A 14,587-nucleotide genomic window follows, 5' to 3' on the forward strand; every position below is an offset into this window, starting at 1 on the left:
AGTAATTTAGTAAATTCACCGGAAGTTTTCGGTGTGTTTGCTAGTTCTGAACGTCACATGCTAATGTAAAAAGCTGTTTTTTGATATAAATATGAACTTGATTGAACAAAACATGCATGTATTGTATAACATAATGTCCTAGGAGTGTCATCTGATGAAGATCATCAAAGGTTAGTGCTGCATTTAGCTGTGGTTTTGGTTTTTGTGACATATATGCTTGCTTTGAAAATGGCTGTGTGATTATTTTTGGCAGGGTACTCTCCTGACATAATCTAATGTTTTGCTTTCGCTGTAAAGCCTTTTTGAAATCGGACAGTGTGGTTAGATTAACGAGAGACTTGTCTTTAAAATGGTGTAAAATAGTCATATGTTTGAGAAATTGAAGTTTTTGCATTTGAGGTATTTGTATTTCGCGCCACGCGATTCCACTGGCTGTTGACTAGGCGTCCCACCTCGCCCAGACAGGTTAATCACTGTATGTATTGTACTGCATGAATATGTTTTGTAACTGCACAACTACTTTCTGTAGAATTGCAAGGCTGCCACATGCAGGTGGAAGGACAGCTATATTCACTCGGGAGGAAGAGGCCGTTATAGTTGGCATGGTCCTTCAAGATAATACAATACGACTCAGAGAAATCCAGGAACGACTGATACAAGACAACACACACTTCCAGGGAATCGACAGTGTGAGCATTTCCACAATTGACCGTGTCCTCCATCGTAACAGGATGCGAATGAAACAAGTATACAGAGTACCTTTTGAGCGCAACTCACCAAGGGTGAAAGAACTGCGAGCTCAGTATGTGCAAATAAGTGTACATTCAGAAACATTTACTGTAATCCAGATTGTCTACAGTACTAACACATACTATGTGAATGACATCACTCTTCAGTACATACAATGTATGTGAATCAGAAGTGCATACATTAGGCCTAATTGTACTCTACAGTATAGCACTGTCTCTGTACGACTTACAAAATCCTACATACAGTATATTGTATTTCTACACAGACAATATTTGACTTGGAATCCTTGGACAGACCCCATGAGTTCATCTTTGTCGATGAAGCAGGCTTCAATTTAACAAAGAGGAGAAGGAGAGGCCGAAACATGATTGGACAGCGGGCCATTGTTGAAGTCCCTGGTCAACGAGGTGGCAATGTCACAATCTGTGCTGCTATCAGCAACCATGGTGTTCTACATCACCATGTTACACTCGGGCCATATAACACCCAGCACCTTCTAACATTTATTGCCAATCTAAGATATATTTTATTTGAGCAGCAGGTTCAAGAGCAGCAGGGTCAAGAGCTAAATGAGAATCCCATTCCCACCTATGTGATAGTGTGGGACAATGTCAGTTTCCACCGAGCTGCTCAGGTAAGGGAATGGTTTAACATCAATGGGCAGTTTATGAACTTGTACCTCCCTCCATACTCGCCTTTCCTGAATCCGATTGAGGAGTTTTTCTCCTCTTGGAGATGGAAAGTGTATGGTAGAAAACCCTACACCAGAGTAAATCTGCTGCAAGCCATGGATTTAGCCTGTGGTGATATAGGTGAGGAATCATGTCAGGGCTGGATACGGCACACAAGAGGCTTCTTCCCCCGTTGCCTCAGGAGGGACAATATTGCTTGTGATGTCGACGAAGTGCTCTGGCCTGACCCAGCCCAAAGACAAGAAGAAGCACATTGATCACATGTTTACTCCTTTGATTTTTGTCCCTTTTAGCACTGTAGTACAGTGCATTGTAGGCTGTATACTGTACAATGGACAAATTGTATGGCCCTGAACATTGTGCTTTCCATTTATTAACAGTACTGACTGCTCAATAGATTTTGACTGGTTGCAGGTTCATATCAACAAAGAACAAGAATTACAGTATCACAGAGAAAAGGACAAGTTTGTGAGATGCAGGGTACAGTATTGTAAAAATAGGTGTACAAGGAGGAGGAAGAACAAAAAATAAAATTGCAAAGAGCAAAGCAGAGTAGTAATTTCTGATCAATTTTGAGCTACTATGATAGAACATGTTTTCGTTCATCAAAAGACAATGATGGAAAAATATGAATATTTTTTTAGATAAAAAATGTACTTCTCCCTGAGAATTGTATGTTTTGAACAATGTGTTTTCTATTTTTCGGTGTATTGTTTACTGACTGCTTGAGAGTGTATATCATTTTGATCACTTTGTTTATGATTTGAGAGCAGTGTTTGATTTTGAACACAGGTAAAACTGTTTTGAGGCGAATGTTTCATTTTGCGAGAGGAGTCAGAGGTTATGTAAATAGTGCTTGAAGATGAGGTTTTGTGTTTAATGTTTTCAGGAAATGGAGCAAGGTTTCAGAAATTGTGTTTTAGCAATTGAGAAAAACTGTAATTATAAGCCTTCTGGACAGAAAGAAGTTAATCATGATGTACAGTATAGAGAGAGAGAGAGAGAGAGAGAGAGAGAGAGAGAGAATACAAGAAGGACATGAAGAATGAAATGAATGAGAGTGAGAAAAGAGAGGGGGAGAAAAGAGAAGAAGACAAAGATATGGAGAGGATGGAGATCAGGATTACATTAAACACATTCAGCAGTTCATCAGACAGAACTGTGCATATACTATCTGGCCCAAGAGAGAGCCAGAGAGAAAAAATAGCGAGAGAGGGACTCACCCCAGAGACAAAGTCAGCATCAGCCTGAGAGAGAGGGACTCACTCCAGAGACAAAGTCAGCATCAGCCTGAGAGAGAGGGACTCACCCCAGAGACAAAGTCGGCATCAGCCTGAGAGAGAGGGACTCACCCCAGAGACAAAGTCAGCATCAGCCTGAGAGAGAGGGACTCACCCCAGAGACAAAGTCAGCATCAGCCTGAGAGAGAGGGACTCACCCCAGAGACAAAGTCGGCATCAGCCTGAGAGAGAGGGACTCACTCCAGAGACAAAGTCAGCATCAGCCTGAGAGAGAGGGACTCACCCCAGAGACAAAGTCAGCATCAGCCTGAGAGAGAGGGACTCACCCCAGAGACAAAGTCGGCATCAGCCTGAGAGAGAGGGACTCACTCCAGAGACAAAGTCAGCATCAGCCTGAGAGAGAGGGACTCACCCCAGAGACAAAGTCAGCATCAGCCTGAGAGAGAGGGACTCACCCCAGAGACAAAGTCAGCATCAGCCTGAGAGAGAGGGACTCACCCCAGAGACAAAGTCAGCATCAGCCTGAGAGAGTACAGAGATGTTACTAGCCTACCTGTATTCAGGGTTGGAGGGGAGGTAGAGGGGGGGTTCACCGCCTGGTAAAATAAACACAGTTGTGGGTGGCGCTTGACAACCAATGGAATACAACTGACAAACACATGTAACACTCTTTCAAATCTCCTTCCAAGTCCATAACACTCCCCAAGTCAGAAAGTTGTATTGTCAAACATTCGTACAAGTATATTAAACATTGCACAGCTTTATATAATTTTATAAATACTTTACATACAGTATATCCATCTTTTCATATTTGACAGTACATACATACAAATTCACAGCTCAAGATCTAGTTTACTTTGCTTCTATACAATAAATACATGCTCTGGTGTTAGGCTGTTCTTTACAAACATATAGTAAGACTGAAACAGTGTGAGTGCATGACATATGAACCAAATCAACAGAGCTAGAAAGTGAACACTTGCCGTTAGTTGTTAATAATGCTGCATTCGTAACCAAGTGGGAGGTGGGAATTTACCAGTTGTGAAGTTGTTAAATACTAGTTGGATGCATTCACGTGTCTTTGAACTCATTGAGAAACGCCATTTGGCTAATGGCCAACAAGCTGCATAAACCATAAACTTAAAGTCCAGCTATCATGCTTGTAAATAAATTATAGCGTTCAAAAAAACATATTAATAGATTATTTTTTTTTTTTTAAACAATGTTTTGTTGTTGCATTTTAACTGCTGAAAGTGCTGTTATCGAGGTCATTTCCTTAGTATTTTGATGTCAGAGGTCAGCATGTGGGAGAAGTGGGAGCTGGATGCTATACTACTTATCTGCTAGTAATCACCAGTTGGGGGTTGTTGAAGTGGATTTTTCCCCAGTCGTATGTGGTAAATTCCCACTTGGTTAGGAACTTTGCATAACACACAGAGTTCATACTATATCCATCCGATTCCACGTCTGTATGATATAATTGGATGGCCAAGCTGTCCGTCTTCTCTTTCGGCCAATGACAGGCAGATAATATCTGTTACGATTACAGGACACCCAATGACTGAGACCAACGGTGGAACCTTGGGGAGAAGCTTACACGAGAGACCAGCCAGGTCTCAGTAAGTAGATGATTGATGGGTGACATCATCACTATAACACCAGTGCATATGCAGTAACAGTTGAAAAGAGAAACTGAAGTTGCCAAAATAAATAAATACATTTAAATCTAGAAAGTTAGTGGGATGAAGGTCTTGTAATAGAAAATAATAGTTTTTTACCTACAGAAGCAGACGTAAAACAGGCCTGGTGTACGGGAACACTCCTAAGTGCTGTGGTGTATGGGAACACTCCTAAATGCTGTGGTGTATGGGAACACTCCTAAATGCTGTGGTGTATGGGAACACTCTCCTAAATGCTGTGGTGTATGGGAACAATCCTAAACTCTGTGGTCTATGGGAACACTCTCCTAAATGCTGTGGTGTATGGGAACACACTCCTAAGTGCTGTGGTGTATGGGAACACGCTCCTAAATGCTGTGGTGTATGGGAACACTCTCCCAAATGCTGTGGTGTATGGGAACACTCTCCTAAACTCTGTGGTGTATGGGAACACTCTCATATTCTCTGTGGTGTATGGAAACACTCTCATATTATCTGTGGTGTATGGGAACACTCCTAAACTCTGTGGTGTATGGGAACACTCTCATATTCTCTGTGGTGTATGGAAACACTCTCATATTATCTGTGGTGTATGGGAACACTCCTAAACTCTGTGGTGTATGGGAACCCTCTCCTAAACTCTGTGGTGTATGGGAACACTCTCCTAAATGCTGTGGTGTATGGGAACACTCTCCTAAATGCTGTGGTGTATGGGAACACTCTCCTAAACTCTGTGGTGTATGGAAACACTTTCCTAAACTCTGTGGTGTATGGAAACACTCTCATATTCTCTGTGGTGTATGGAAACACTCTCATATTCTCTGTGGTGTATGGAAACACTCTCATATTCTCTGTGGTGTATGGGAACACTCATATTCTCTATGGTGTATGGGAACACTCTCATATTCTCTGTGGTGTATGGGAACACTCTCATATTCTCTGTGGTGTATGGAAACACTCTCCTAAACTCTGTGGTGTTTGGGAACACTCTCCTAAACTCTGTGGTGTATGGGAACACTCTCCTAAACTCTGTGGTGTTTGGGAACACTCTCCTAAACTCTGTGGTGTATGGGAACACTCTCATAAACTCTGTGGTGTATGGGAACACTCTCATAAACTCTGTGGTGTATGGGAACACTCTCCTAAACTCTGTGGTGTATGGGAACACTCTCATAAACTCTGTGGTGTATGGGAACACTCTCATAAACTCTGTGGTGTATGGGAACACTCTCATAAACTCTGTGGTGTATAGGAACACTCTCCTAAACTCTGTGGGAACACTCTCCTAAACTCTGTGGTGTATGGGAACACTCTCATAAACTCTGTGGTGTATGGGAACACTCTCCTAAACTCTGTGGTTTATGGGAACACTCTCCTAAACTCTGTGGTGTATGGGAACACTCTCATATTATCTGTGGTGTATGGGAACACTCCTTAACTCTGTGGTGTATGGGAACACTCTCCTAAACTCTGTGGTGTATGGGAACACTCTCCTAAATGCTGTGGTGTATGGGAACACTCTCATAAACTCTGTGGTGTACGGGAACACTCTCATAAACTCTTTGGTGTATGGGAACACTCTCCTAAATGCTGTGGTGTACGGGAACACTCTCATAAACTCTGTGGTGTACGGGAACACTCTCATAAACTCTGTGGTGTATGGGAACACTCCTAAACTCTGTGGTGTATGGAAACACTCTCATATTCTCTGTGGTGTATGGAAACACTCTCATATTCTCTGTGGTGTATGGAAACACTCTCATATTCTCTGTGGTGTATGGAAACACTCTCATATTCTCTGTGGTGTATGGGAACACTCTCATATTCTCTGTGGTGTATGGGAACACTCTCATATTCTCTGTGGTGTATGGGAACACTCTCCTAAACTCTGTGGTGTTTGGGAACACTCTCCTAAACTCTGTGGTGTATGGGAACACTCTCCTAAACTCTGTGGTGTTTGGGAACACTCTCCTAAACTCTGTAGTGTATGGGAACACTCTCATAAACTCTGTGGTGTATGGGAACACTCTCATAAACTCTGTGGTGTATGGGAACACTCTCATAAACTCTGTGGTGTATGGGAACACTCTCCTAAACTCTGTGGTGTATGGGAACACTCTCCTAAACTCTGTGGTGTGTGGGAACACTCTCCTAAACTCTGTGGTGTATGGGAACACTCTCCTAAACTCTGTGGTGTATGGGAACACTCTCCTAAACTCTGTGGTGTATGGGAACACTCTCATATTCTCTGTGGTGTATGGAAACACTCTCCTAAACTCTGTGGTGTTTGGGAACATATATTCCTGACAGTACACCTCACACTACTCTCTACTACACACTGACCCACTGTCACCTAGCAGGCTCTGTCACTCTAGTATGTCACCCTACTCTCTACCACACCCTGTCACCTAGCAGGCTCTGTCACTCTAGTATGTCACCCTACTCTCTACCACACCCTGTCACCTAGCAGGCTCTGTCACTCTAGTACGTCACCCTACTCTCTACCACACCCTGTCACCTAGCAGGCTCTGTCACTCTAGTACGTCACCCTACTCTCTACAGCATAGGGATGGCACTTGTAGACAGGTCATGTCAAATCCATGTGTTTTCATCACAGGTTAGGTCAGGGTGGTGGGCTCTGGGAGTCAGTCTCATCCTTGTAGCCAGTAGTATATAAAAGTAGAGAACATACCTGTAGGGCCTAGACTGTTCTGATACTGGCACAGTAAACAGACAATAATTTACGTGTGTGTGTGTGTGTGTGTGTGTGTGTGTGTGTGTGTGTGTGTGTGTGTGTGTGTGTGTGTGTGTGTGTGTTTATAAATTCAACAGTGGTGGTGTTGTCACACTCCACTACATTGATGCTTACAGTGAAAGTCTCTGATTGTTCCCTCATCAGTCATGTGCCTGCTACAGGCCATCTCATTGGCACAGAGGACCAGGAAGCAGGAAATTAAACATTTGCCTAAGGGCAACTTATATGTTGATGCTCATCTCCCTCTCTTCCACCCGGGCGAGTCTCCTCTTCAAACTCCATCTCGAGAAGTTCTCCTCTACCTATCCTCTCTCCCCCTCTCCCCCTCTCCTCTACCCATCCTCTCCTCTCCACTACCTATCCTCTCCCCCTCTCCTCTACCTATCCTCTCCCCCTCTCCTCTACCTATCCTCTTCCCCTCTCCTCTACCCATCCTCTCTCCTCCTCTCCTCTACCTATCCTCTCCTCTACCTATCCTCTTCCCCTCTCCTCTACCTATCCTCTTCCCCTCTCCTCTACCCATCCTCTCTCCTCCTCTCCTCTACCTATCCTCTCCTCTACCCATCCTCTCTCCTCCTCTCCTCTACCTATCCTCTCCTCTACCCATCCTCTCTCCTCCTCTCCTCTACCTATCCTCTCCCCCTCTCCTCTACCTATCCTCTTCCCCTCTCCTCTACCCATCCTCTCTCCTCCTCTCCTCTACCTATCCTCTCCCCCTCTCCTCTACCTATCCTCTCTCCCCCTCTCCTCTACCCATCCTCTCTCCTCCTCTCCTCTACATATCCTCTCCCCCTCTCCTCTACCCATCCTCTCTCCTCCTCTCCTCTACCTATCCTCTCCCCCTCTCCTCTACCTATCCTCTCCCCCTCTCCTCTACCTATCCTCTCCCCTCTCCTCTACCCATCCTCTCTCCTCCTCTCCTCTACCTATCCTCTCCCCCCTCTCCTCTACCTATCCTCTCCCCCTCTCCTCTGCCCATCCTCTCTCCCCCTCTCCTCTGCCCATCCTCTCTCCCCATCTTCTCTCCCCCTCTCCTCTATCAATCCTCTCCCCATCTTCTCTCCCCCTCTCCTCTATCAATCCTCTCCCCATCTTCTCTCCCCCTCTCCTCTATCAATCCTCTCTCCCCCTCTCCTCTGCCCATCCTCTCTCCCCCTCTCCTCTGCCCATCCTCTCTCCCCCTCTCCTCTATCAATCCTCTCTCCCCTCTCCTTTACCCATCCTCTCTCCCCCTCTCCTATACCCATCCTCTCTCCCCCTCTCCTATACCCATCCTCTCTCCCCCTCTCTCTCTACCCATCCTCTCTCTCCCTCTCCTTTACCCATCCTCTCTCCCCCTCTCCTCTACCTATCCTCTCTCCCCCTCTCCTATACCCATCCTCTCTCCCCCTCTCCTATACCCATCCTCTCTCCCCCTCTCTCTCTACCCATCCTCTCTCCCCCTCTCTCCTATACCCATCCTCTCTCCTCCTTTCCTCTACCCATCCTCTCTCCCCCTTCCCTCTACCTATCCTCTCTCCTCCTTCTCTCCTCTCCTTCTCTCCTCATCTCCTCTACCTATCCTCTCTCCCCTCTCATTCTCTCCTCCTTCCTCATCCCATCATCATCTCCCCTCCTCTACAGGGCGTGTCTCATCCTTCAGTTTGACAAAGTCCTTGGCCACCTCGTCGGCCGCCCGCTGAGACAGGATACGCATCACCGTCACGCCCGTCTCGTCCTTCTGGATGGTTCTACCCAGTGGGCACCAGCACACGCATGACTTCCTGTCAGCTACATCCCTCAGCTGGACCACGGCCACGCCCACAACACGGTTGGCCCGGCCAAAACAGTAGTCCTTCACCGTCACCTGCAGCTCATAGCAGTCTGGAGACTCCTTACCCAGGATACTGTTGGAGAGGTGAGGGGGAGAAAGGGAGGGAGTAGAGAGAAGGAGGGTGGGGAGGGAGGGAGGGATGGAGGGAGAGAGAGAAGGAGGGTGGGGAGGGAGGGAGAGAGAGAGAAGGAGGGTGGGAGAGAGAGGGAGCGATGGAGGGAGAGAGAGAAGGAGGGTGGGGGAGGGAGGGATGGAGGGAGAGAGAGAGAGAAGGAGGGTGGGGGAGGGAGGGAGGGATGGTGGGAGAGAGAAGGAGGGTGGGGGAGGGAGGGAGAGAGAGAGAGGAGGGTGGGAGAGAGAGGGAGAGGGAGGGAGGGTGGGAGAGAGAGGGAGAGGGACAGAGGGAGAGAGAAGGAGGGTGGGAGAGAGAAGGAGAGGGACAGAGGGAGAGAAGGAGGGTGGGAGAGAGAGGGAGAGGGACAGAGGGAGAGAGAGTAGAGGTAGAATGGGTTCAACATTAGTTTATCCAAAAATTGAGAATGTTTTGGGGGAGGGAGGGAGAGAGAGAGAGGAGGGTGGGAGAGAGAGGGAGAGGGAGGGTGGGAGAGAGAGGGAGAGGGAGGGTGGGAGAGAGAGGGAGAGGGACAGAGGGAGAGAGAAGGAGGGTGGGAGAGAGGGAGAGGGACAGAGGGAGAGAAAGAGGGTGGGAGAGAGAAGGAGAGGGACAGAGGGAGAGAAGGAGGGTGGGAGAGAGGGAGAGGGACAGAGGGAGAGAAGGAGGGTGGGAGAGAGAAGGAGAGGGACAGAGGGAGAGAAGGAGGGTGGGAGAGAGAGGGAAGAGGGACAGAGGGAGAGAGAGTAGAGGTAGAATGGGTTCAACATTAGTTTATCCAAAAATTGAGAATGTTTTGGTTGCTGTTCAGTAGGAAATCTGAGGGAAGCTCTACAAAACTTTGAAATGAATGTGAAGTGTGACCTAAAGATTTTGAGTGGGAACTCGGTGGTGTTAAGAACTCACAATTGGAAGGCCTCGTTGTACTTGGCTGTCCAGCTGTTGTTCTTTGACTTGGTGGTGAACTTCCTCTTCTGGGCAGCGAGGTGTGGACCAATCATATTGACCTCCACAAAGGGACGGAACATCCCTGATGTCTGCCACTTCATATCATTCACTGCTATCACTGGAGCAGAGAGAGAGAGAAAAAGAGAAGGGGGAGGGGAATAGAATGAGAGAGAGAGACAGAGAGAGAGAGAGAGAGAAGGGGGAGGGGAATAGAATGAGAGAGAGAGAGACAGAGAGAGAGAAGGGGGAGGGGGAATAGAATGAGAGCGAGAGAATGCAGAGCAGAATTAGGCAGATACAAGCTAATTATCAAAATCCAGAAAAGAGCCGTTAAATTCTACAACCACCTAAAAGGAAGCAATTCCCAAACCTTCCATTACAAAGCCATTACCTACAGAGAAATGAACCTGGAGAAGAGTCCCCTAAGCAAGCTGGTCCTGGGGCTCTGTTCACAAACACAAACCTAATGCACAGAACCCCAGGACTGCAACACAATTAGACCCAACCAAATAATGAGAAAAAGATCATTACTGGGAAAGAATTTACAAAAAAAACTGAGCAAACTAGAATGTTATTTGGCCCTAAACAGAGAGTACACAGAGGTAAAATACCTGACCACTGTGACCGACCCAAACTTAAGGAAAGATTTGACTATGTACAGACTCAGTGAGCATAGCTACAGTACTATTGAGAAAGGCCGCCGTAGGCAGACCTGGCTCTCAAGAGAAGACAGGCTATGTGCACACTGCCCACAAAATGAGGTGGAAACTGAACTGCACTTCCTAACCTCCTGCCAAATGTATGACCATATTATAGACACATATTTCTCTCAGATTACACAGACCCACAAAGTATTCGAGAACAATTCACAATTTTAAAAAACTCCCATATCTATTGGGTAAAATACCACAGTGTGCCATCATAGCAGCAAGATTTGTGACCTGTTAACACAAGAAAAGGGTAACCATTGCTTTGGCAATGTAAACATATGTTTCCCATGCCAATAACGGCCTTTAAATTGAGAGAGAGAGAGAGAGAGAGAGAGAGAGAGAGAGAATAACATATGAGAAACAAAGGGAATGGGTTTAAGAGAGCGGTAGACTGAAGGTGATGGATGAAAGTTCAGAGATTGATTGAAATTGACTGAGTTATGAGGTGTTTTCACGTGTTGTCCAGGACAGGACAGGATTGGACAGATTTGGACAGGATAGGACAGGATAGGACAGGGCAGATTTGGACAGGGCAGGTTTGGACAGGATTGGACAGGACAGGACAGATTTGGACAGGACAGATTTGGACAGGATAGGACAGGGCAGGTTTGGACAGGATTGGACAGGACAGATTTGGACAGAATAGGTGTAGTGGTATGTCTGGCTCACCTCTGATGTTGACCTTGTGGATCTTGTCTTTGCCTGGAGGCACCATGTCTATCTGGATCTGGGCCTCACCAATAGACTTCTCCGCTCCTGAACCTGAGGGTTAACCGACATCACATTATTACGAACTCTTATCTCCATTGATAACAAAACATATTGTGGTACATCATACAGAACGAACAGAGACACCAATCTTTACTACAGTAACTTACCTCTTTCAGGCAAAACCTTCTCACTTGGAGTAATCCTGATGCCCATCTCATTATGAACTGGGACAGAGACAGAGACAGAGAGACAGACAGAGAGACAGAGAGAGAGACAGAGAGACAGAGAGAGAGAGAGAGAGAGAGAGAGAGAGAGAGAGAGAGAGAGAGAAAGATATTAGTAGAGAGAGAGGGAAAGATATTAGGACAGAGAGAGAGGGAAAGGGAGAGGGAAAGATATTAGGAGAGAGAGAGAGATAATCAGAGAGAGCGAAAAACAGGAAAACAAGAAAAGTGAAAACTCTGCTGACCTCTATTGGCACGTTAGTGGAAGTGCATCAATACAGAAGGTTGTCATCAGTCAAACTGTGTGTTTGTGTGGGTGAGTGAGAGTGTCTCACCCTGTGTGTGCTGTGTGGTGACGAAGGTCTTAATCAGTGCATCAGTGCTCTGAGAATAGAGGGACAGAGTGTATTTCAGCTTAGACAGCTCAGGACTCTTCTCCACATAGGTCTTCTTCAGACCATTACCGCCCGCATGGAAGTATTGCTGAGAGAGAGAGACAGAGACAGAGAGAGAGAGACAGAGAGAGAGAGAGACAGAGAGACAGAGAGACAGAGACACAGAGAGAGACAGAGGGACAGAGACACAGAGAGAGAGAGACAGAGAGACAGAGAGAGAGAGACAGAGAGACAGAGAGAGAGAGACAGAGAGACAGAGAGAGAGAGAGACAGACAGAGAGAGAGAGAGACAGAGAGAGAGAGAGACAGAGAGAGAGACAGACAGAGAGAGAGACAGAGAGCGAGACAGAGAGAGACAGAGAGAGAGACAGAGAGACAGAGAGCGCAAGAGAGACAGAGAGAGACAGACAGAGAGAGAGAGACCATGTTAGTGCATTTTCACAAATGTATGTTTGTGTAAGCTTGTTTGAGGATATGTGTGATGTGCGTATGTGTGATGTGGGTGTATGTGTGATGTGTGTGTATGTGTGTATGTGTGATGTGCGTACGTGTGTGTGTTTTTACCTTAATAGTTTCCAGCGCAGCCTCCATTATGACACACTGTTTGGGAGTAAGGCTTTTGGCCTCGCCCCCTCCCTATGGCAACCAGAGTAACAGACAGGCATTAGCCACGCCCACTGTGTGCAATAACTCAATAAAAAAACAGCTAAGGATATCCTGGCACAGGAGAGCAGCTCAACTTGTAGAACCATTTGTGTGTGTGTGTAGTTTCGCACCTGAAAGGATCTTGTTTACATCAGCTTGAATATGACCTCATACAACTTCAGATCGAGCTCCACGCGAGTTAACAAACACTTAGTCAGATTGGTTATCGTCGACAACATCGACGATGTCATCAGAGGGTTGATTACCAAGCTAGCAAGCCAACGAGACAAGGTCAAACATCCCAAAATAGATCTAGACGAAGTCAGAAGAATAATGTCCCTGTTGATCATAACTATAGCTACCTGTCTGCTATGTTTTCATGGTCATCACTCACTGGAAGTGTGTTAAGGTCCGTGAACAGAGATATCCAACCGTGACGCTTGGTTGTAAACAGAAGGTGTATCTACAGTATAGCCATAGAGGAAGGAGATAAAGTGGTCTGTACCTTCAGGTTGGACAGCCCCTTGGCAGCAGTCAGAATCTGAGTTCCCTGGAGACATAAGAAACATCATCAGGCATTGTGCTCAATGGTCAGAGGAGGGTGAGGGACTGGGGTAGGGAGAACACTGGAAACTTAGTGACATCTGGTTATTTTATATGTCCAATAAAACATATTGAGGGTCTACAGGGTGGTGATAGACTGTCTGGTGGAAGACAGGAGGTCTGGATGGTGGTGGTAGACTGTCTGATGGAAGACAGGAGGTCTAGAGGATGGTGCTGATAGACTGTCTGATGGAAGACAGGAGGTCTAGAGGGTGGTGCTGGTAGACAGTCTGATGGAAGACAGGAGGTCTACAGGGTGGTGCTGGTAGACTGTCTGATGGAAGACAGGAGGTCTAGAGGGTGGTGCTGGTAGACTGTCTGATGGAAGACAGGAGGTCTAGAGGGTGGTGCTGGTAGACTGTCTGATGGAAGACAGGAGGTCTACAAGGTGGTGCTGGTAGACTGTCTGATGGAAGACAGGAGGTCTACAGGGTGGTGCTGGTACACTGTCTGATGGAAGACAGGAGGTCTAGAGGGTGGTGCTGGTAGACAGTCTGATGGAAGACAGGAGGTCTAGAGGGTGGTGCTGGTAGACTGTCTGATGGAAGACAGGAGGTCTACAGGGTGGTGGTAGACTGTCTGATGGAAGACAGGAGGTCTACAGGGTGGTGCTGGTAGACTGTCTGATTGAAGACAGGAGGTCTAGAGGGTGGTGCTGGTAGACTGTCTGATGGAAGACAGGAGGTCTACAGGGTGGTGGTGGTAGACTGTCTGATGGAAGACAGGAGGTCTAGAGGGTGGTGCTGGTAGACTGTCTGATGGAAGACAGGAGGTCTACAGGGTGGTGCTGGTAGACTGTCTGATGGAAGACAGGAGGTCTGGATGGTGGTGGTAGACTGTCTGATGGAAGACAGGAGGTCTAGAGGATGGTGGTAGACTGTCTGATGGAAGATAGGAGGTCTACAAGGTGGTGCTGGTAGACTGTCTGATGGGAGACAGGAGGTCTACAGGGTGGTGCTGGTAGACTGTCTGATGGAAGACAGGAGGTCTACAGGGTGGTGGTAGACTGTCTGATGGAAGACAGGAGGTCTACAGGGTGGTGCTGGTAGACTGTCTGATGGAAGACAGGAGGTCTGGATGGTAGTGGTAGACTGTCTGATGGAAGACAGGCGGTCTACAAGGTGGTGCTGGTAGACTGTCTGATGGAAGACAGGAGGTCTAGAGGGTGCTGGTAGACTGTCTGATGGAAGACAGGAGGTCTAGAGGGTGGTGGTAGACTGTCTGGTGGAAGACAGGAGGTCTACAGGGTGGTGGTAGACTGTCTGATGGAAGACAGGAGGTCTAGAGGGTGGTGCTGGTAGACTGTCTGATGGAAGACAGGAGGTCTACA

At 46.8% G+C, this 14,587-nt stretch overlaps 1 protein-coding gene and 1 long non-coding RNA gene across 2 annotated transcripts in view; both read right to left on the reverse strand.

Annotated features, from left to right (window-relative positions):
• Nucleotides 1-3,439: 3,439 nt before the first annotated feature.
• LOC123730424 (uncharacterized) lies at nt 3,440-7,416 on the reverse strand. The gene is made up of 2 exons (XR_006761824.1): nt 6,750-7,416; nt 3,440-6,694 (listed from the first exon to the last, which is right to left on the reverse strand). It is a non-coding gene; the product is annotated as an uncharacterized lncRNA (long non-coding RNA).
• Nucleotides 7,417-8,632: 1,216 nt separating this feature from the next.
• LOC106585885 (protein unc-13 homolog B) overlaps nt 8,633-14,587 on the reverse strand; it is an 83,440-nt gene continuing 77,485 nt past the window's right edge. The window contains exons 22-28 of the mRNA XM_045706824.1: nt 13,160-13,204; nt 12,574-12,645; nt 11,950-12,097; nt 11,558-11,614; nt 11,349-11,441; nt 9,928-10,087; nt 8,633-8,982 (exon numbers count right to left, since the gene is read on the reverse strand). Coding sequence (XP_045562780.1) covers nt 8,700-8,982; nt 9,928-10,087; nt 11,349-11,441; nt 11,558-11,614; nt 11,950-12,097; nt 12,574-12,645; nt 13,160-13,204 — 858 coding nt within the window. The 3' untranslated portion in view covers nt 8,633-8,699. The remainder of the gene's footprint in view (nt 8,983-9,927; nt 10,088-11,348; nt 11,442-11,557; nt 11,615-11,949; nt 12,098-12,573; nt 12,646-13,159; nt 13,205-14,587) is intronic.

This window comes from Salmo salar, chromosome ssa24 (assembly GCF_905237065.1).
Source record: "Salmo salar chromosome ssa24, Ssal_v3.1, whole genome shotgun sequence".
NCBI classification, from domain to species: domain Eukaryota; kingdom Metazoa; phylum Chordata; class Actinopteri; order Salmoniformes; family Salmonidae; genus Salmo; species Salmo salar.